This window comes from Fonsecaea monophora, assembly GCF_001642475.1.
Source record: "Fonsecaea monophora strain CBS 269.37 chromosome Unknown Scaff12, whole genome shotgun sequence".
NCBI lineage: Eukaryota > Fungi > Ascomycota > Eurotiomycetes > Chaetothyriales > Herpotrichiellaceae > Fonsecaea > Fonsecaea monophora.
Genome location: NW_019173943.1, coordinates 383,018 through 404,095, shown reverse-complemented (window position 1 = coordinate 404,095; position 21,078 = coordinate 383,018). Strand labels below are relative to the sequence as shown.

The window sequence follows — 21,078 nt, the reverse complement described above, 5'->3', positions numbered from 1 at the left end:
TGCCGGAGGAGTTGGTTGTCTGCTCGGTAATTGGGCCGTAGCCGTCGCCACTGTTAGCCGTCAGCCAACTGCCGCAAACTGCTTTTTCCTCATTTGCTGCGGGTTACTGAGATCATCAACTGTCGGTTTGGGTTTGGACAACATACTGGGAGATGTGTCGTCGTGGTCGCTTTCACCAGGCGTTTGGAGTGGCCCCGAAATAGCTCGGCATCAACAAAAACTCGTTCAACACTTCGAACCGCGACAGTCCAAAGTCAATTGAATGGAGGATATCTTTTTGGGTGTCGTAGCCGCTGGCTTGGGTTTCTGTTGTGTCCTGCAAGACCTCACTATTTGGGTTCTCTGCACCGCAACCTCCAGATTGCAGATTTTGGGAACTCCATGCGGTCGTCAACGAAGCTGTCGTCGAGTTGGCGGCCTCGGTTACGAGGAAGTCAAAGATTTTGATCGCCCAGAAGGCTGGATCCCAGCGTTCCCTCACCGCATTCATCACCATTGTGCAGTTGTCCAAGGCAGCACGGCCCATTTGAGCGTGGACATGGTTCGATTTCCGCACCCTTCTATAAAAGACAATGCTCGCAATAAAGAAGCCCGGAAAAATCTCATGTGGAACGAGGCCGAGCATCGAGTTCGTCATCAGTGTGACGGCTGTGGACGAGATAACCTCCGCCGACGATTGGGGAAGACTGGAAAACGCGCTGTCGACGTCGGCTTCTACGCTTTCTCGGCCCTCCGGGACGCTCGGCATGTTGAAGTAAATGAAGATGACGTGGTGATGGAAAATGATGCGTAGGCTTGTTGCAAAGATTCTGTTCGAGTCGGTGATGGGAAACTCCCAGTCGACTTCCGGAGGGAGTCTTGCTTTCCACTCGTTGCACATGTCCTGCAGATCTTGTAGCGTGGTCAAGTTTTCGCTGGGACCGAAGCGTAACTCGATGATCTTGCGCAGGACAAGCGACAATTTTGCTAGCTGTATCTGATAGTTGCAATGGATGAGGCTCTCCGTTCCCGTGGCCAAGAAGTCGGACTCGTGGTCGAAGTCGGCCATGTTGAGCATGTCAGTGTTACACTGAGACATGTTGATCCGGAAAGGTCGACCCAGCAGCGCAGCGCAGTAAGCGTCTCGCACCGCCAACGTCCACCACAATCTTCGGAGCAAGCCTTTAGCCTGGGGCACCATACTCGTTGAGGAGTCACTCCGGTGTATACCAAGCGACTCGGCGATCGTAACTCCAAAGCCGATCCAGGAACACGGGTTCCAATAGCTCTTCATCTGGGGTCCCCAGAATGAGAGCATAAGGACCGCTTGAAGGAGCACGACTTTATTAGTCTCGTAGCCCAAGTCGAAAAGCATCTTGGCCTTGTTATAAAAGGATCGGCGAGCTTCCACTCTGTTCTCAAATGCAGCCCTGTGTAGACTACTGGTGTCGCAGAATGTGGCCCCGATGAAGCACATTGCATGAAAGAGGATCCAAGGCAGACTTTGCTCCCGGTAAGATTTCACAAAGCTCGACTTGTCCACAATGGAATAGAGAGGGATGAAGCGGTCGAGAAATGCGGCGAGAAGCATGTCCGACACCTCAGGCCTGGGCGTGTCAAATGCGCCTCTCGACTTGAGGAAGCCCGTCTCCTGATGCGACATGTGAGGTGGATGGAGATCGCTGCGCTGAATCACAGGATCCTCATGGAGATGGGAGCCCGCGTTGTATGTAGTCGGTCGCTGCGACCCCTGAAGTTCGGACAGAGCGAAGGTCAGAGGCGAATTTTCATTGAAGAAGACAATCCCCAGCTTTGAAACTGTACTCTCCGGAGACGAATTCTGCTTGTTGAGAAAGGCTTCAAACATAGATGCAAGAGAACTCTGGTCAGCATTCGGCACGCTCATGTTGGAGCCGGGAGCGTCAGTACGGCCAGCCACCTCGGTGGATTCCCATTGAGCAGCATGACTCTTTGTCTTCTCCGACGTTGCGCGCGAGATGTTCGGGCTTTGTACTTGTCCATCGCCAGAACTTGAGCGTTGCATTTCCGTCTGACGGTCCGCCGGCAATGGGGAGGACGATGCTGGCCGTAGAAGTGTCGCCTGGTTGCGCACCTTTCTTCTCTCATATGTGCCTCGTCGAGAGGGCATGATCGTACACTCCGGGGCGGCGTCGAGGCGGCAGCGGCTGCACGGGAGTCCCGTCTCGATCACGTCGCACTTTACCTTGCGCTGGTTGCAGCGCTGGCATGCTCGCGGCGCTCGCAAGCGCGCTCTCTGGCTGGTTTGCATATTGCGTGGCAATTACCAACGACACGGCGTTGGGGGGTCAAGTCGATGCAAAGAGGGCACTAGGGCATCTCGCGTCCCGGCCTGGACGTCTGGGGAAGAGACTGAAATTGGGAGGTCGATGGGAGGAAGCGAGAGAGAGAATCCGAGACACGGCACTCGGCTGGCGGTACGAAGTCTCTATAGCGGGCCCCATGCGGTTACGGACGATGAATCCCGAACCCATTACGCGGTCTCGCGGGCAGACTTAATCTGAGCCCTAGAGCCAGGAGTGGGAGTGGTGTAGGGCTTCAAACTGATTGAATTGGGCACTGCGCTCCGGTGTTCGCGAATGCTTGCACAGCTTGACCAGCCCTCCACTAGCTGGTTCCACACCCGCAAAAGGGCAAGCAAGACATATTCTCTAGGGCTCTTTTTCTTGGTCGTCTCTGCTCAATTGCTGTCTTTCTTACCCATATACTGAAGGAGCAATACTTGGCGCCAGGTCTGAGCCAAAAATCTCCCCCCCCCCCCTACCCGGGGACCCGCAAACAAGCTACATTTCGCGCACAGATAACTCATGACATCGGATGCTATCTACCGCCCTCTGTCCAGATCGTCATTCTCAAAGACCAACTGCTATCTCCTGAAGGAGAAGCTTGTCTCCCGGTTTGGTCCGTTCGATTAATAAGTGTATCTGAATGATGCCAACCCTTCGATCGGCTTTCCGCCAGCTTCTGCTCTCCTATTTGCCCGATAGAACTTGATGTTAAGCAGGGCGCATACCAGTATCATAAGGGAATTGGCGACGAGGGTTGCGATGATCCCTGGATGGTAAGTTGGGGCGTCCTCTGTTCGGAAGACAGTCCCACCAACGATGCCGCCGATGCCCCCGGCCCCAACGGCCATGGCCGAGGTCAGGGCACGCTTCCAATGTCCCCGGACGTTGTTGGCTTGCCAGGCAAGCGCTGCAGGAATATTTGCCGATCCAGCCGCTGTGACGAGGAAGGCACCCACTAAGCGACTTGCCACCGCGTGTGTGTAGCCAAGGAGACCGAGTCCTGGATACGGAGGTCAGCACAAGTTCGGTGGTGCAATCGCTGGGGGCGTTGGCGGAAGAAAACTCACCGAGAATGGAACTGCAGCAATTGAATACAATAAAGGGTGAACGCAGGCGGACCTTGTCAGAGAGCCACCCAAGGCTCAGCATCCAGATGCAGCCGAGGACATAAGGGGGAGCCGTCAAGCATTGAGACGCAGCAATCCCGAAGCCCAGACCCTCGCGCAGGATGATGGGCAAGAAATAGACGACGGCATAGTTAGTGACGGTAGTCAGGCCGAAAACGGCCGCGTGTCCCCAGACCTTGAGGTCAGCGGCGCCTCGAAGGTACTTGCGCACCGTGAAATCCTCAGCTTCTGCGTCGGCTCTATCGTCTTGGATTCTCGATATGGCGTGCTCAGTCTCTCGTTCGGAGAGGAAGGGGACCTTCCATCTCTTGGGCTCAAGCTCTTTCTCGGGAAATTCCACGATTAGAAAGAAGCAGACGATGCCGACCACCAGCGTAAAGATACCGAACATGATGAAGATCCATCGCCAACCAGCGATGCCCGACTCAAAGCCGCTCGGGGCGTCTGGGTTCTCTTTCGTAGGGCCGTAGCGGTGGCCCCACCACTCCGGGCCACTTCCCAGGCCGCCCATTTGGGACACTCCATAAGCCAGGATTCCCGTAAAGGCCGAGGCGACGGTGCCGATAAGGTAGAACAGTGCCATTCGTTGCTGCAATTCAAACCGCGTATACCAACTCGAAAGCATGTACGCAGCGCAGGGAAACATGCCGGCCTCGAAGGCGCCCAATATGAGACGGAGGGGGATCATGTCGTACCAATCCTTGACCAAGCCGAGAGAGATTTCGGTTGCCGCCCAAAACAATACAATCGTCGTGAAGAATACTCGTGCTCCGACCTTGCGGATCACCACCACGGCAACGGGTTGGAAGCAGACATAGGTGATGAACATGAACAAAACGACGATGGAATACCTGCTGCCGGTGAGGTCCAGATCAACGGACATGCCGGCAATGTTCGCGTTCCCGAGATTGTTTCTGTCAATCTGAGCGATAAGGTATAACGATCCAAGCACGCACGTCACGCGCAAGTCGATTCGGCGCAGGAGTCTCTTCTCCTCTGCTGGGGAGAAGGTGGCGACGTCATGCGACTTGAACCCCTTCTCCTCCTTGTCGTGCCCAGGTTCGTTGTCGAAGTGTTCCACGACGTCCTTAGACTTCTGTGGCTCTGTAGACCCCATGCTTGGTTTTAAGTCTCGTCGAGAAGAGAGAGATACGAGATTGATCTGGCGGGTGTTGGAGGAAAGACGCAATGGCCAAAGCAACTGAAGGCGCGTCGATTTTGTGGGAATGGACGGGGATCTTGCGGGGAGGTCGTGCCTTAGTATATACCTCGACACAACGCCGTATATCAGTTTCACCAACCGAGCCCAGTAAAGAAATTGCCGTCCCGCAGTATATCTGGGGAAACGTGGAGGAGTCGACCGGCGGCGCTTGGCGTGGTCGCCGCATGGAAAATGCTGCAGACCGGCTGTTGCTCGGCTCTTCCCAAGGGCCAGGGGCCGTTTCTACCGAGTTCAGAGTACGAGGACCGGCTTTATGATGGCTATATAGTCTCCACACCTATCTGAGGGCCGGAAGAAGTGCGTCCAAGCCTGCCGACATTAGACAACCCATACTCGTATCCGCATCGAGCGAGATTGATGACAACTACATTTCCATCTCAGCCTCAGGCCTCCGTTATCGAAGCGACCTGGCGTGCTCTGGAACCTTGCTGGCGCGAAAGCTTATGGGCGTCGCAGAAGCACGGAAGCGATGAAAGACTCTTGTTTAGAGCACGTGCACAAAGAAGGAGGGAAATAGAACACCCCCATGACACAAGGTCGCTCAAGAGATGTTTCTTCTACCTACACGGGAGGTCCCTCGAGATGCAATCTCTACGCTCGACGAAATACATCGGCAGCATCTCGAAAATCTTCGAGGAAGCACCACAAGGTCTTCCGTCGCCAGCCGTGTTCCTTCCACTGGTTTGCAGACAAGGGGAAAAGATCCACGGTACCAATCAGGCTAGGGTCATGCGCATAAATGAACCAGATATTCTCGCTTGCGTCCGCGTCCTGAGCCTTGACGATGGTTCTTGTGGCCTCTTCGAGGTCTAAACCAAATCCAGGCTCGAAGAAGGGCTTCTCTCGCGACCCGGTTCGTTCAACCAGCAACTTTTCGAACGCCGCACCGGGACAAATGCCGCGCGGGAACGACGGGAGTGCAATCTCGGACGGGATGTGCAAGTATTTCGAAGGCCTCATCTCACCGCTGTGATGGCAAAGATCCCCGCCCATAAAGATAAATGTGTCCGGGTTGGCCGTTGTTCTCGCGAGCCCACTCAAATGCCCTACCGCATGTCCAGGAGTATCGACCAGAAAGAAGGATCCGTCTCCAAAATAGTCGAATGCTTGGAAAGGTCCTACCTGGGTAACGGCAGGCGACTTGTCGAAAGCTATCTCAACCACGTTGCGGCCGCTTTGACACCACCGCGATGTTAGTAGTCTAATTCCGGTTCGGGCCAGAGGCGTTCACTCACCGGAAGTCGCTTTCTCTGACTGGGGAGTCCGCCTTTGCGGGAAAACCTGGCAGGAATGCCTCCTTGAACCCAGGGCCGACGATCAAGTCAGTGGATGGTGGAAACCTCGAGGGGTCTCCCAGGTGATCCCAGTGCCAGTGACTAAGAGTCTGTGTCACTTTACATTCTACCCTGACACCCGGGGTGCGGGGAGCGAAGCTGTGTTTGAGGCTCACCTCCAAATGATGCCATTTATCTGGCTTGAGGCCACTTGGCCTTCTTCGAGAACATCGATGACTTCCTTATCGACTTGGATGTCCCACCCGCGAGCAGCCAGAGGCTCTACGACCTTGGGAGAAAGAACGCGCCAATCCTTTGGAACCCCGAGATCAAACAGCAACTTCTTCCCGGAGGAGTGCTCGATCAGAAAGGACCACGAAGGCAACGTGGGCATGTATTGCATGCCATCCATGGGCGGCTTCATCAGAAACTCGATGGGCAAATTACGGATCCTGGTCGTCGAGTCAACAATGCGGACCTGCACGGTGTTTGTGCTGGCAGGCACTGGAAAGTACGGGTTGGGGTGCGACATGGTGTTGGAACGAATCGGGGCCCCCTTGATGATGTCGGGAGGCTAAGGAATCAAGAAGGGTGGTCAAGTTGTCTGTCTTGTGCGAACATCACTCTAGATTCGAGAGTCCAGAGCCCAGGGACTGCGCTTGGTCTCAAATAGCGAAATACTATAGCGGGTTTGCCGACTGCCGGTGCACACAACACCTTGGCCTCGTGTTCCGGATCTCTGGATCACGGGGGCCAACCGGGTGCCTCTCTCGACCCCTCAACACCCCCATAAATTCGCCGAAATAGGCAAATACTCCAGAGAGCCAGGGTCAGTTCCCGCACCTTGGCAAGGCTCCCCAGCCGAGGACCCCACCCTTGTGTCCTCCACACTTTGTATATAACCGAGCTGCCTGCCGCAGCCGCACTCAAGAGAACCGACGCTTCGAAAATCTCGCTTCCTCGCTTCCTGGCTTCCTTGCTTCCCTTGCCGGATGTCTCCTCCTTCCACACCAACGATGACTCCAGAAGGCACTGTCCGAATGACTCGTCGGCGTGCAGGCGTCGTTTGCGTCCAGTGCCATGCACGGAAGGTAATCCTGGGGCGGCGCTCTGTTTGGTTTGGTGGGAATATTGGTGCTAACCCGCCTTCTCTGGCAGGTAAAATGTGATCTTCAACTTTGTTCAGACAGTCAGTGCAGCAACTGCCGAAAGGGGAATCTGCTGTGCAAGTGCGCATCTCCGTCTTTGCCGTGTTCCCTGGCTAACGTCCTGAGTCTAAAGACGGCGCGAACGATCACGAAAACTCTCAACACAGGTGGCGCCTGTGGCGACCCCATTCACGAGCCCTGCCCTTTCCCACCACCACACGGAGAACTACAGCCTGTCGAGAGGAGACGCTGAGCGACTCCATGATCACGGCGTACAAGACACAGCAGACACAGCAGATGCAGAAGATAGATCCCGACCCGTGACCGGAACCCGGCCGTTGGGTTATCTTGGGGAGCATTCACTGTTATCAAATACTTGCGTGTCTGAACCTCCAGACTCTTGGCCCGCCGAGGCCGCCGTGATCTCTGAAACGGTGTTGCGAGTTACTCAAGCTACAGTGCTCCCGCCGATTCCGCTTATGAATGCCCTTTCGGAAGTTTACTTTTCGCATCTGTTCCCCTTCCTGCCGTTAGTGGATCGCCGTGATCTCACAAGTGAACCTCAGTCAGTTCTACTCCAGCAGTGCCTGTGCCTGGTTGGAAGTCATTTCCGACGTGCACCCAAATCCGCCCCCCTAGCGGATCAGTTTTACTGGAAGGTCAAAACCCTACTTGCGATGGACTATGAGGCAGATCGATATTTGACCGTGTTAAAGTCAGTCTGCCTCCTGGCCTCCAGAAGCCCGGAGACGCCAACCAAATTGAGCCTGAATTCACCCTGGCACTGGGGGGGCGTTGCAATACGGTATGCGTTGAACATGGGCTTGCACAGAGAAGCCACGTACAAAAGCTTACCGGAACCCGGCATGTGTCGACGGATCTGGTGGCATCTGGCTGTAGGCTTGATCACCCACGTCTTCACCGAAAGGCTCAACACTGACATTTGGGACAGAATCAAGACACGCTACAGTCGTTGTGTTACGGAAGGCCGTCTTCGCTTCGAATGCAAGAGGTCGATGTCAACTTGCCAACGCTCCACGACTTTGCGGAAGCTGACCCAGATAACGAACTATTTCTTCAGAGGACCAAACTCTGCAAGATCCTGGGAAGTGTTTCAGAAGCACAGTATGGACGACAGCAGAGGCCGGTTATGGAACAGATTATCCATATCGGAGAATCCCTCAGAGACTGGATTGAGAGTCTTCGCCCAGATCTCCGCCTCTACGACCCAATGGAGCAGAGAGCTTATCGGCCGTTTGTCTATCAGCTCCACATTATGTACTTCACCGGGGTCATCCTCTTCTACCGTCTGGTAGAGAACTGTCTGGAATCCCTTAGGGTCTCGGTTGTTGCAGCTTCAGCCATCGCTACATTGTTTGAGGAGATTTACTATCGAGGGGATATAATTTCGCTTCTGCCAATCAACAACTGGTACTGCATGGTGGCGAGCGTCCCTCTGGTTCACGCCCTCGTCAAGTTCCCTGACACCAACGCAAGGCACAGGGAGGACCTTGCCAAAGTTCGGCTCGCTCTCCAGGACATGAGGGCGAACAATCCGAGCAGCGCCCTGATCCTCGCCAATGTTGATCGTGTGCAGCGATCAGTACTGGGAGATGGTGGCAACGGTGGCGTTGTGCAGTCGCACCTCCCAGCAGATGCATCCGCGGGCCGTCCAGCTTTCGGAGACAATATGTTTTGCGCTGGTCTCTGCCACCGTGTCGACAAGCTCAGGTTATTTCCATTTCCCGCGTCGTTGTGTCCCAGCATGGATCTTCTGTGCGTGAACTCTGCCCAGCCGCACAATCCCGTCGCAACCCCTCCAATGCAACTCTTGGAGGCCGAGTCGGATATGATGTTCAATTTCGATCTTTGCGACGTCCAGCTGGACCCGCTCTGGACAGATTTCGAGAGACCTGTCGAGCCATACAGTTCTCAGATGTAGTCAATACACCATTGGCAACCAGCAGACCCAAGTTTCGTTTCCCATCATTGGATGCCGGGTCGCACTACTCAAACCATGTGCTGTCCAATAGAGACAGCGCCTGCAGAGTGCCTCACACAGATTTTATTCAGGCGATCTTTGGGCTGTGCAAGCTCAACCTCGGTTTGACGGAATCACGGCTGGAGTGACCAAGCGTGGCAAATCACCTGTACCGGGCTGGGTTCGTTCCTCACGGTAGGGCTTCCTTGGTCTTCGGTAACTCAGCTGCTTGCCGAGCCAAATTTGCCGAAGACTGGCTTTGCCGACGCCTCGTCAGGTGAGGTGAGGAGACGGCGGGTGCCAGGGCAGGTGGATGGACATCAGGATATCTCACTACCATGGTGAAAGCCATGACTTATTCTCCCAAAGTAGATATAATCTTTCCGCATTTTCTCTCCCCGAGGAAATCACAGCTGGCTACCATTCGATGATACATCGCACTCGTGACAACATGGCACCGTCCGCTCTTGCAGAAACACCCACCCTCAATGGGACTGACCATGGTAAAGAATACCACATCCTTGAACAGCCCCTGGGAACTACCCGGAGACTGAGGATCATCACCATCGGTGCGGGCATCAGTGGGATCAACATGATCCGGACTCTGCGGAAAACAATGACGGACTACGAACATGTGGTGTATGAGAAGAACCCCGAGGTTGGAGGAACTTGGTATGAGAACCGTTATCCAGGTAGGCATATTTTCTTTCCCTCTGCCAGCGAGCAAGGTCACTTGGAGACCCCTCCATTGATACCGGTCCCATACAGCAACGGGCTAATCTGGTCGGATTTTGTCTCTTAGGTTGTCAGTGTGATCACCCTTCGCACAACTACCAATTTACCTGGAAACCCAACCCTCGTTGGACCCAGTTCTCGGCCAACGCCGAGGAAATCAAGGATTACGCCATCCGCTGCTGTGACGACGAAGATATGCGCCCGGAGATCAAATTGTCGCACAAGATCATCAACGCAAAGTGGTGCGAAGACCTTGGAGAATGGGAGTTGAAGATTGAAAACCTCGTCTCCCGTGAGATTGTCGATGATCGATGCCATTTCCTCCTCAACGCAACCGGGATCCTCAAGTTGGAACCCCCCCCCCCCTTTCCCCCTTCCGCGCAGGGCATTGGCGACTGACAGACGCGCAGCAACTGGAAATGGCCCAATCTTCCCGGCCTATTTGACTTCCAAGGCGACCTGGTTCACAGCGCAGCGTGGCCCGAATCTTTCGACTATCGCAACAAAAAGGTTGCCGTCATTGGAAATGGCTCTTCGGGAGTGCAAATTGTTCCGTCGATTCAACCGCGTGAGTGTCTCAAAAAGCCACCTTGCAAGGTTGCTGGCCAGTCAACTGACACCGTCCCCCAATGCAGACGTCAAAGAGCTTGTGCACTTTATTCGTTCTCCCACCTGGATCGCTCCACCGCAGACTGAGAGAATGCTGAAAGGCGCCAGTGCCGAGATCCTTCAGTCCGCTCTGATGGATGGGGACAAGTTCCGTCCCGAGCAAATCGCCAGATTCGAAAACGATGCGGAATATTACAGAGCATTCATCAAAGCCACGGAAGAGCAAGTCAATGCACGGTTTGCCACGGTGCGTACGCGAATTATACCTTTGCGGGGGCCCAGGGGGGGTAATGGCCGGTGTTTGCAAGTCGTAGCTGACCAAGAGCCCTCTTAGATGGTGAACAATGACGGCCTAGCCGATGTCTTGCAAAAGAACCTAATTGCACACATGACGAAAACGCTCAGAAATGATCCGGAACTGATCAAGGCCATCATTCCCACCACGTTCCCCGCCGGCTGTCGCAGGCTGACCCCTGGGCCCGGCTATCTCGAGGCCCTGACGGAGGATAATGTCCGGGTCGTCACGCAGCAAATCGCTCGTGTTCTTCCGAACGGGATCGAGCTTCAGTCCGGCGAAGTGATTGAGCTCGATGCCATCGTCTGTGCCACCGGCTTCGATGTCTCGTTCTGCCCACGTTTCCCAATCATCGGCAGGAACGGTCTGAACCTTCAGGACATGTGGACAAAAAGCCTCCCCGGAGCATACATGTCATGCGCTGTGGCTGAGATGCCTAATTATTTTGGTACGTCGTCCCTCTCAGTGGTCCCTTTGTGAGACTGCTGTCCCATATATATTATATTTTTCTTGTATGCGAGACCCTCCGCGCTTGTCAGACCGACTGACTGGGCACCGACCAACACAGTATTCATGGGACCGAACGCTCCAATCGGGCATGGCAGCGTCCTCACCATCGCCGAGCAAGTTTCTCGTTACGTTGTCCGGATGATGAAGAAGGTGCAAATTGAGGGAATCAAGTCCGTTTGCGTCCGGACGGACGCGGTCCGGGACTTTACTCAACACTGTCGAGTGTTTCTTCCCAGGACGGTCTGGGCAGGCCCGTGTCGGTCGTGGTACAAAAACGGGACAGCGGAAGGGCCCATCACAGCGCTTCACCCGGGAAGCAGGATTCACTGGTTTCACATGATGGAGATCTTCCGGCCTGAGGACTACGAATATGTTTATTTCTCCAGTAACCGTTTCGCGTTTCTGGGCAACGGATTCTCCGTGAGAGAGAAGTGCAGTAACCCGACATGGTATCTGGATCGGCCCAATGACTTCTCCGATGTCTTCTTCTCTCCCTGAGTGAAGCCTAAAGGGATCCCTTGGGGGTGGAGTTCCTGAATGTAGCTATTAGATCTTAATAGATGCCTTGGATATGGATGGTGCGAGATCTTGTTACGTTGGCTCCTAGTAGATAGAACGGATCAATGCCGAACCACGGCATCACCCAAACCAACAATCCATGATTCCTGGTAAACATGCATGCAATCCGGTAGTTACGAACCAAGAATCGGATCCCAGGCCCTTCTGCCGGAGTGCCGAAAGTCGCCGGTGTGCGGGCTGACTTTGGTCGCCCAACATGACAATATATAAAGCGTCCATGCTCCTCCCATTCCGCCTGAGCCACTGACCTTTCTTTAAATTTATTGTCAACTCTTCTTTTGCTGGTGCTCGAAAAATACCGTAAAGGCAAAGTGCACAGCCCACGAAGCCCTTTTCCTTTCTGCCTCTTCCTCTCGGCCCCTTTATTCCAAATCATGGCTTCCGAACCTGATACAAAACTGGCCGTGGGTGCCAAAATGAGGAACGAATTCTTTGGTAGCAAGCATCTCGAAGAACTGCGACGCGATGCAGTGAGTGGCCAGCCTTACTCCCCTTTCGTGTGTCGGTGAGTGTCATGCGAACCAGTTCTCCGGGTTAACCACTCGCATTGCTGTAGAAGGATGATATATTCACCAAGACGGCGTCCGAGTTCATCTCCGAAGTCTGTTTCTCCAGCTATGCCAGGCCAGGCCTCAAATTCCGAGAGCGGTCCCTGATGAACATCGCTATGCTCGTCGCTTTGAATCGCGCGCCAGAGTTGAAGATCCATCTCCGAGCAGCACTGCACAATGGCATCAGCGAAGAGGAGCTCTGTGAGGCCTGCCGGCACACGATGGTCTATTGTGGTGTTCCCGCAGGTAGAGATGCCTTGAAGGCGGCGAGTGAAGTGGTTACGGCATTGAAGGACTCGGGAGAGCTGCCCTGATCCGCCACCCTGACGCCGACGCCGACGCCGACTCCAGCATCGGACCGTACCTCGGCGGTGCTACTTGTCGGGGAAGCAACAATCAGCTTCAGATCAAGAAACTTGGGAAATGTTAGTGGACGTGCGGGCTCGAGTCAATGAATTGATGTTTTGTTGGAGATAGCATTTGAATTGATATTACTCTGTCCGTCCTCTTCACTGGGGTGGTTTGCATTCGCTGATCCCTCCATCTTTACCAACGTACAACTCAACCAAAACAGCTTGAATGCTATTCAAATAGCATTTAATAGAGAGCTCATTATCCAACAAGCCGTCGACGATATCGTATAACAGCGATATCCTTCTATTCGCGCTGCCGCCGCCGTATATAACGTCAGTCACGCTCCCCTCGCTCGCCGCGTTAAATGTAGACTTTGAAAGACAATTAGGCACGAATCACAACAGCTTAGATTAAACGACTAAGAGGGAATACTAAATAAACAGATCATTAATTTAGACGTTTAAGGATACCCGTCTACCTTTCGTACTATACGAGAGCTTACCGTCGCCGGTAATAAGCTCTCTGGCGGCCCGGAAACCGTCGGATAAAACTAGGAATAGAGAGAAATTCAGACCCTGTTGGCTCCGTACACTAACCGGTTTTCCGTGAACGACGCTGTGTAGTACGTTATATAGCAAGTTATTAGACGGAGGAGTGAAGGGAGGCGTGGCGTCAAAACGTCAACTCCCCAACCCACAGTCTTCGACGCCCAAATTCGCATCGGCAAGGGGTGGAGCCCCAATGTACACGGGCGGTTCCACTGGGGTCGTGCTCAATCGACGTTTTGCCGGCTACCGAGCACCACTCGGCAAAAGGCGGTGGGGTGGTGGAGTGATGGAACGCGCAGATTGAGCCTCGGAGTCCATGCCCTGGGGGCCCAGATGGAGAATATCGACATACAAAAAGTGGCCTCGATAGATGGGCAACAATCATCGGATCCTGGAAATTTGAGAACCAGACCGTCCAAGAAGAAAACTGCTCTTTTTCGAAAAAAAAAAAAGTGATACAAGCAATGGTTGTGGCAATTGTGACAGGCGCCTCAAGAGGCATCGGGCGGGCGATTGCCCTGCAGCTTGCCGATGACGGGATGGATGTTGCAGTGAGTGCAAAGAAACTCGTCTTCTTCGCGGGAAGAGGAGTTGCGATCGTGACTGTCCAGCTTACAATCTTTTAGGTCAATGACATCCAAGCACAGGCTCAAGAGTTGGAGGCCGTCAAGGCGGAAGTGGAAGCAAAAGGTGGGAAGAACCTCAGCGGTGGAGATGCCACTCCTGGGAACGTCAAAATTGTCTTGCATTGCCTACTTCCAAATGCTCACGGAAATCCGGCGCAGGCAGAAGATCGATCTGTCTTTTTGCCGATGTCAGCAACGAACGCGAGGTCCATGAGATGGTGCAAAAGACAGCCAGCGAGATGGGGGAACTGAACGTGCGAGCCCCTTCTGTTCACTGGTGCTGCTATGGGAGCTGGCGCACTTACATCCCATCCCCAGGTTATGGTCGCCAATGCAGGAATCATCGTCCCCAAGCCATTATTGGAAGTTAGCGTGGAAGAGTGGGACAGAGTCTTGGCTGTGAGAAGCATGCTTCCTTGATACCATCCTCTTGATCGTGAATCCCTCCTTACCGGTGTCTCTCCAGGTCAATGTCCGCGGCGTGTTGCTTTGTTATAGAGAGGCGGGTGAGCATTCGTCAACCCACGGATCTTGCGGCTGAAAACGTGTCGAAAGAACTGACCTTGAGATCCCCGCAGCTAAGCAGATGATCAAGCAAGGCAAAGGAGGAAAAATCCTCGGGGCTTGTTCCACTGCTGGCTTCAAGGCGGTATGCGTTCTCTCGACTACATGGCTCTGCTTATACAAAGTCTCGGACCTAACTCTGACCGTGGTGACAGACCGGCAATGCCGGAGCATACTCGACCAGCAAATGGGCCGTTCGGGGACTGACCCAGCTTGCGGCGGGAGAGTTTGCACCTTACGATATCAACGTAATGGCAAATCATGTCCCCTCGTTCATGACCGCGACTGACCCATCTTAGGTGAATGGTTAGTCTGGACTTCGCCTCCGGTCAAATAGTTGATACTCACTGTTGCAACCACTAAAGCCTACGCGCCCGGCCCCGTCGACACACCAGTGAGTGACTGCACGTCGTTTGGCATGGGCCAGTGAGAGGAATCTTGCTTACTCTTTGAAACACATCAGATGTGGAAGGCGATTGGCGCCAGCCTCTCCCAGCGACATGGCATTGATCCAGAAGTTGCGTTCCAGAAATCTGTCGAGGCACGAGCAGTGCTCAAGCGTTCGCAGGTCCGTCCATGTCTCGGATCCTCTCTGGAACTGATTGCCTGGTGGCTAATCGGTGAAAACAGACCCCTGAAGATATCGCCAATCTGGTCAGTTTTCTAGCAAGTCCCAAAGCGAGGAACATCACGGGTCAGACCGTCTTGTGTGATGGAGGTAAGTCCACCTAGATCAATTGGAGCGGGGCTTGGACGACTTGTTCTGCGGCCTTCCTTTCTTTCCTGACACGTCTTCAACCCTCAGGCATCAATTTCTCGTGATTCCCAATGTGGAGACAAATGGTAGCGAGCGCTCCATCTATCCGAGAAGAGGTCGTTGTATCAGAGAAGTAGGAGGAGGAAGAGAAGCGGAAGAGGACGAAAGCGAATGCATTCGCGGGGCAGTAGATAGTCAGTCGACAGAAGAAGATGGCTTGTCGGCACAAGCAGAATAAGATCTGCTCGCCGCTCACTTGGAAATCACTTTGAAGCCCCCGTCAGCTCACGACTGCACCCCTTCGCACCTGTTTCTCACTGCCTTCTCCAGCCATGCTCCATCATACTTTCGTCAGCATTCCCTGCATCAAACCATCCTTTGAGCTTCGCAATATCTTCCTCGTGGAAGTAATCGTTTGCCATTGCCCAGCCAACAATACTATGGTGGGCCTCTTGAGCGCGTGAGCCCGTTCTAGCGCCTTCCGCATCAAGCATATCGTGCTCCCGTAGTATCTCGAGCCTCTGATCTGGAGCCTGGACGTATTCATTGAGGAGGATCAACTCTGGGCCTCCCAGGATGGATTCAGGGTCGTTGTGGCGCTTGATTATCTCATCGGTGAGGATGTGTTCCTTGATCATGATGTGCGCGGACGGACCAGTATAGCCGGTTGCAGCTTGGGCGTTGCCGTCGTCCGTAGTCGGAGCAGACATTGCTAGAATTGCTTCGGGACTGGAATAGCTCGGTGCTTTGATCTGGACGATAGAAAATCGCTGTTCGGGGAGAGGCAGACGTGGTCCTGATGTCTAAGAGAAGGAAGGTGGAATATTTTGTGATCAAGTACCAGAAGCGCAAGAGAGAGTCGACTAGGCAGCAGGCATTGCAGCAGGGCTTCTTACTTCCGAACCTGAATACTACACCGCGACTGTCAGTCAAAAGTCAACACAGGGATCATTATTGGTCGCAGGAATTCATCCAATTGCAGGCAGCAGGGTGAATCGTCCAGGATATTCGCAAAGTATTTGCCACGCCGTCAGGTCAGGACGTGTTTGACGAGGCTCTTTTGCAAGCACCATCTTTGATACAAACTACTATGAAGAGCGATCAAACAAGGACTGAGCTTGACTGTGTTGAGCACTGGGTGGCGTCGCCCTAGGCCGCGCGCGGGGTGAGGGGCGAGCAGTTGTCAATTACTCGCCTTGGCATCTAAAGTCGCGTCGAAACGCGTCAGACCTGCCCTTGAACAGCAAACAGGCACCACCCCAATGCGGCACCGCAGACACTTGAATCCAGGAATGTCGTTGCGTCGAATAATGCGACCCTTCAATATCGATCGTGTATATTCGGATGTATCAATCTCCCGGGGCCTATGGAACCCCACGAGCCATGGCTGGCCGACTTCATCAAGTCCAGTCTCGATGCGTGGTTTGGTGAACTTGAAGGATGCCGCACTACCGACTATCAGTTTCACAAGATTGACGATAAACTAAAAGCAAGCTATAGGGCGACATGTTCCAGAACTGTGTACCTCCTGAAGGTAAGGACGAGTTTGGGTAATTGTCTAGGCTAAATGCGCTGACTCTGTATCAGCTGCCGAAACTAGGTACGATAGAACCCTGTGGGGAGATCTCTGACGGAATCCACAAGATTGAAGCCATCTTCACCAAGGGCACCGCAGTCGAAATAAAACAGTCCGATGCTCAGCAAGGGACACTCTTACACCTTACCAATCCTGTCCTTCGCGTTACTCCTCATGTCAACCCACCGAAACCCTTGCTCGAGATTGCGGCCTACAGGATTGTGAATGAGAAGGACCAGCGGGAACAAGACCATTCTTCTGGCTGCGCTGTCACTGAAGACAAAGATGTACGCGAAAGGATATCCAGGTATTGGGCCGTGAAAGAGCAGAATCGTGCTCCGTTGACTCCCGCCTCACGCGGCAGTCCCGACTCCTTCAAATCACAGATTGATTTCAATACCCAGGTACACCATGTGGATAGAAAGCCTGGCGGTGATCCTGAGGAAGATGTCGCTCATCAGTCATTCTGTACACAGGTTCCCAACGCTTTCACTTACTGGGACAGAACCACACAGATAGAGTCGACCTCTAGCAACGAAAATGGGCCAGCCACCAGGTGCGATGAGAAGCAATCAGTGCCACCACCCCTGAGTAGACAAGGCTCAATCGGCTCTTTATACGGTAGCCCTTCGAAACAGGCACAACGGTCTGCGCCAGGGGGGGATCGCACCTTCGCTATGGGTAAAAGCATTACACCCCCTCATGAGTCTCCATTGGCTCTACCAACGACAGATGACCCAGGAACAGAACTCGCAACCAGAGCTCTCTCCCGGTCAACAAATCCTAATTCGCCAGGACTTCAAGTTATTCCGGTTCTCACAACAAACTATGACAAGAGCAGTCCTGTGGAGATGTCTGAGCTAGGAGGCAACATTCTAGGATCTTCAAGACAGTCGGCAGATCAAAACCATGAAGAGATACCCAAGCTATCCACAAAATCGAGTCCGGTAAGGCCAAATGTTGTCTCATCGACTGAACAGCCTCTGGGCCACTTTAATCGGTGGCAAAAAGAGGCACAAGCAGGCAGATATGTTCCCAGGCGCATTCAACAGATCCCGCGTCAGCAGGCACAGCTATTGGCGTCCCTTTTGGAGTCTGGGGACTGTTGGCAACCGCCACTCGTTGGTCGACCCCAGAGGCCAGGAGGAGTGCCTCTAGACCTCCTGGTACAACTCTCGGACGCTGCTGACAATCGAGCGAGTGATCTCGGCTCATCTCTGGAGATTGCAGCACCTGATATCTCAACGCAAGGTGTTTCGGCAGCGCAAGACTCACGAGACGAGGACTTGAAATCAGGAACCCCCAGTGAAGGAAATGTGAGCGACTCTGAGGAGTTTGCCGATTGGTCTCAGAGCCCACCAACTCAACTGCGGCGAGGCACTAGATTACCGCCGAATAGTCCGCCACTGGATCTCACGCGACAGAAACAGCGTCCCCATCTTGCTGGCAATCCAATCGAGGGGAGCCCATTGTCCAGTGGTCAAGAGCCGTTGTCCAACAACCCTGCCGACCGGGAGCAAGGGCGCGAGGCTCAATCATTGTCCTATGAACATAGTCCCGGTTCTTTGGAAGCGAATTCGCATCAGAGTGTCAGTTCAAGACCATCGGCTGCGGAGGTTCCACAATCAGCGCAGTTACCGCAAGCTGACCCGAGTGATAAGAGCTCGTCCCAAGAAGGGATTCCTCCCAAGGTTGTTGGGATACGAGGCAGCTCAAAGTCTGACGGGATTCAGGTTGCGCGGACGCCCTACGGCGGGAAAGGACCTTATTTCCCCCGTCTCGTGGGTGCTCAAGACGATCTGACTATTCAAAAGACAAAGATCAATGATGGATATCCAGCTTCAACCTTTGTCCCTGGAACCTACGATGAGCCAAGCTTAGGGGAGATTGCTGCAGTGGCAGTGATGAAACCAGGTATCGAGGCTCTGCCCGCGGATGAGGGCTCAAATCCGACCGCGGGATCGGCCCAGAATAGCCTCATTGCAGCATACTGTGCACCACAGGTGTTTCAAGCGACGGGGATCGACCACACTCATTCGCGCAAGACCCCAATCCCTGCCCGCAACGTCAGTGCAGAAGATGCTCTTTCTGCGAGCACTAGCTCTCAGAGAGTGGTCCACAGTCGTCTCGTATCTGTAGGAGGACAAGACCGTGCGGCAGAGAATGGTTTCCAGCCTTCAATCAGTTCTGACAACGACGGAAACCCTCCATCACCGGCTGTGTCTGCAAGCCGTGAGTCAATTTCTCCTGTATCGGCAAAACGAAAGCGCACAGACTCGAAAGGCCGCAATGCTCCCGTCAAAAAGCTACGGCAAGAGCAAGAAGCCGCGGACAGCGATCTCAAAAATGGAGAGATCGTTGAGAAGGCATCAGAAGATCATAGACAGCGACGAGGTCAGATTGACAGGCTCGAGAACTCTCTGCGACGTCCTGCTTCAGAGCCGAGGATGACTGCGGGCTGCGATAGTGAGACTTTGGCGTCTGAGCAAGCGAAGCAACACCGTCTAGTAACCTTGCGATCGACTGGCGAGCCTCAGTTGTTGACAAGCCGATCTCCTCGGTCGTCACGAATTGATACAGACAGCCCCGCGAGCCTTGTGGGACCAGCACCGGGGCACAGACTGCAGGATCAACAGCTAGACTCTACGACCCTCGCATTGCGGCGGACGTCGACTCCCATCACCCGTCAATCTGCGTATAGTGGAGTTGACGAGGAGAACAAGTCAACTGGGGCTGATAGTCTTTTCGTCAGATATCGCACGGCGTACCCCGACTATGCCGGGAGCGTGGATGATTTTCTCAACTCATTCTGTTTTGTCAAGGAGATCTGGGTGCGCATGCCGTGGCCCAAGGCGATTCATCAGTCGCATCTCGACGATGCAGTCTTTCACCATTTCCACAGCTATCAGCCGTATACAAGGACCGCAGGTACGCTAGCCGAGGGGTTTGTTGAATTTTTCCACGGGATCGAAGACCCCAGCCACCATCAAAGGATCATTAGACCTTGGATGCTGGAAAAGGTGCCAGGACGAGGAGGGACACCGACGAGATCGATTGTGGGCGAGCCCTCGATACATGAACGAGGGCATCTTTTCCCCACGGCGCCGGTCCTGCCAACCAAGACAGCAAACCTATTATTGGCCATGAGCGAGTTGACTGCTGTGCAACAAGGGCAGTTTCAACATGTAGCCCGAGGCGAGGAAGAGGCTGTTGGGAATTGCATGGAGTCGATCGAAAGATGGCGTGAAGACGCAGCTCGTACAGCATCGCCTGAACTAGGAACACCAGATGTCGACAGGAGTCTTTCACGACGGACAACACCAAACCGAGAATCTCTAGACCCTGCGACCATTGCCTCGATACCTACTGTCTCGGCTAAACCACAGGAGCATCGTGAAGTATCGACGGGTCTGTTCGTCAAGCCACCAAAGCCTGTAATAGAGGTCACAGCAGGTTCCGTGAAAGCCGTCTCCCGCAGGAGCTCGTCGTTGCGGACGAAGAAGCGAACGTCAATGCGGGATTTTTGGAGAGGGACAGGCACGGCCTTTACGCAATTTGAACAGCAGTACGCGAGGTCGACTACAAAGAAGACAGTCAGGGCTTTTAGCGAGACGCTAGGTAGTTCGTTTGGGGGAGGAAAGAAATCAAGATAGAAACAACGGAAGGAGCGATGTTTTCTTGATGAAGTTAGATGCAAAAGGACTGGATTGATGTTGTAACATGAGGAAACGTTGCAGTCTGCACTATGAAGCATTGTTCCCGTTCTACCTGTTGTGCTTCATTTGAACTGTAGTAGTCGTGGCGAGCTTGAGCTATACCGTGATCTTAAGGCAAAGTATCTCAACAAGGGATTCGACGTTGTCCCTGATCGTTGGGCGACTCATTCGGTGTAAATGTCGTCCCGTGTGGCTGGACTGGATACGATGCCTCAGTAACGCCGTACGCACGAAAGCCTCGGTTCCGCGTTCTCACGTCCGTTTCCGGTGCGAGAGCCAAGAAGGGGCAGGGGTGGCACGGGCGAGACGTTGATGGATGGAAAAGATGGATGGAGAGATTAGATATATAGGATGGAGAAGGAAGCATGGGATGAAGCATGGGATGAAGCATGCAGGGTCAATGGTAGATGGTAGATGAATCAATCAATCTAATATCTATCAATCAATCCACTTTCGAGTTCTAAGCTGTGTGTCTGTGTATGAGTAACACAATAAATCCATCCCCACAAGTCCACAATCCACCAGACATCAATCGATCACCATCAATCCGGCTGGACCAGCTGAGGAATAATTCTCGAGCTACCGAACCAAGATATACAG

At 53.6% G+C, this 21,078-nt stretch overlaps 9 protein-coding genes across 9 annotated transcripts; 5 read left to right on the top strand and 4 right to left on the bottom strand.

Moving 5' to 3' along the window:
* Positions 1-172: 172 nt before the first annotated feature.
* On the bottom strand, positions 173-2,128 carry AYO21_02739 (hypothetical protein; the record flags this gene model as incomplete). Its single annotated transcript, XM_022652716.1, has 1 exon — positions 173-2,128. The coding sequence occupies one exon, from the start codon at positions 2,126-2,128 to the stop codon at positions 173-175; it is 1,956 nt and encodes a 651-aa protein (XP_022515072.1).
* Positions 2,129-2,929: 801 nt separating this feature from the next.
* AYO21_02738 (hypothetical protein) lies at positions 2,930-4,550 on the bottom strand (the record flags this gene model as incomplete). Its single annotated transcript, XM_022652715.1, has 2 exons — positions 2,930-3,306; positions 3,374-4,550. The coding sequence occupies 2 exons, from the start codon at positions 4,548-4,550 to the stop codon at positions 2,930-2,932; spliced, it is 1,554 nt and encodes a 517-aa protein (XP_022515071.1).
* Positions 4,551-5,246: 696 nt separating this feature from the next.
* AYO21_02737 (hypothetical protein) lies at positions 5,247-6,461 on the bottom strand (the record flags this gene model as incomplete). The annotated part of the gene is made up of 3 exons (XM_022652714.1): positions 5,247-5,829; positions 5,891-6,031; positions 6,106-6,461. 3 exons carry the CDS (start codon positions 6,459-6,461, stop codon positions 5,247-5,249), a joined length of 1,080 nt encoding a protein of 359 aa, XP_022515070.1.
* A 1,434-nt stretch (positions 6,462-7,895) lies between these two features.
* Positions 7,896-9,019, top strand: AYO21_02736 (hypothetical protein; the record flags this gene model as incomplete). The annotated part of the gene is made up of 2 exons (XM_022652713.1): positions 7,896-7,973; positions 8,030-9,019. The coding sequence occupies 2 exons, from the start codon at positions 7,896-7,898 to the stop codon at positions 9,017-9,019; spliced, it is 1,068 nt and encodes a 355-aa protein (XP_022515069.1).
* Positions 9,020-9,509: 490 nt separating this feature from the next.
* Positions 9,510-11,705, top strand: AYO21_02735 (hypothetical protein; the record flags this gene model as incomplete). Its single annotated transcript, XM_022652712.1, has 6 exons — positions 9,510-9,750; positions 9,861-10,140; positions 10,204-10,361; positions 10,429-10,649; positions 10,737-11,145; positions 11,266-11,705. The coding sequence occupies 6 exons, from the start codon at positions 9,510-9,512 to the stop codon at positions 11,703-11,705; spliced, it is 1,749 nt and encodes a 582-aa protein (XP_022515068.1).
* A 455-nt stretch (positions 11,706-12,160) lies between these two features.
* Positions 12,161-12,651, top strand: AYO21_02734 (hypothetical protein; the record flags this gene model as incomplete). The annotated part of the gene is made up of 2 exons (XM_022652711.1): positions 12,161-12,256; positions 12,343-12,651. 2 exons carry the CDS (start codon positions 12,161-12,163, stop codon positions 12,649-12,651), a joined length of 405 nt encoding a protein of 134 aa, XP_022515067.1.
* Positions 12,652-13,703: 1,052 nt separating this feature from the next.
* AYO21_02733 (hypothetical protein) lies at positions 13,704-15,251 on the top strand (the record flags this gene model as incomplete). Its single annotated transcript, XM_022652710.1, has 9 exons — positions 13,704-13,790; positions 13,866-14,053; positions 14,421-14,514; positions 14,585-14,677; positions 14,729-14,735; positions 14,795-14,823; positions 14,893-14,997; positions 15,060-15,147; positions 15,235-15,251. 9 exons carry the CDS (start codon positions 13,704-13,706, stop codon positions 15,249-15,251), a joined length of 708 nt encoding a protein of 235 aa, XP_022515066.1.
* A 249-nt stretch (positions 15,252-15,500) lies between these two features.
* Positions 15,501-15,896, bottom strand: AYO21_02732 (hypothetical protein; the record flags this gene model as incomplete). The annotated part of the gene is made up of 1 exon (XM_022652709.1): positions 15,501-15,896. One exon carries the CDS (start codon positions 15,894-15,896, stop codon positions 15,501-15,503), a length of 396 nt encoding a protein of 131 aa, XP_022515065.1.
* A 656-nt stretch (positions 15,897-16,552) lies between these two features.
* AYO21_02731 (hypothetical protein) lies at positions 16,553-20,415 on the top strand (the record flags this gene model as incomplete). Its single annotated transcript, XM_022652708.1, has 2 exons — positions 16,553-16,720; positions 16,774-20,415. The coding sequence occupies 2 exons, from the start codon at positions 16,553-16,555 to the stop codon at positions 20,413-20,415; spliced, it is 3,810 nt and encodes a 1,269-aa protein (XP_022515064.1).
* Positions 20,416-21,078: the final 663 nt, after the last annotated feature.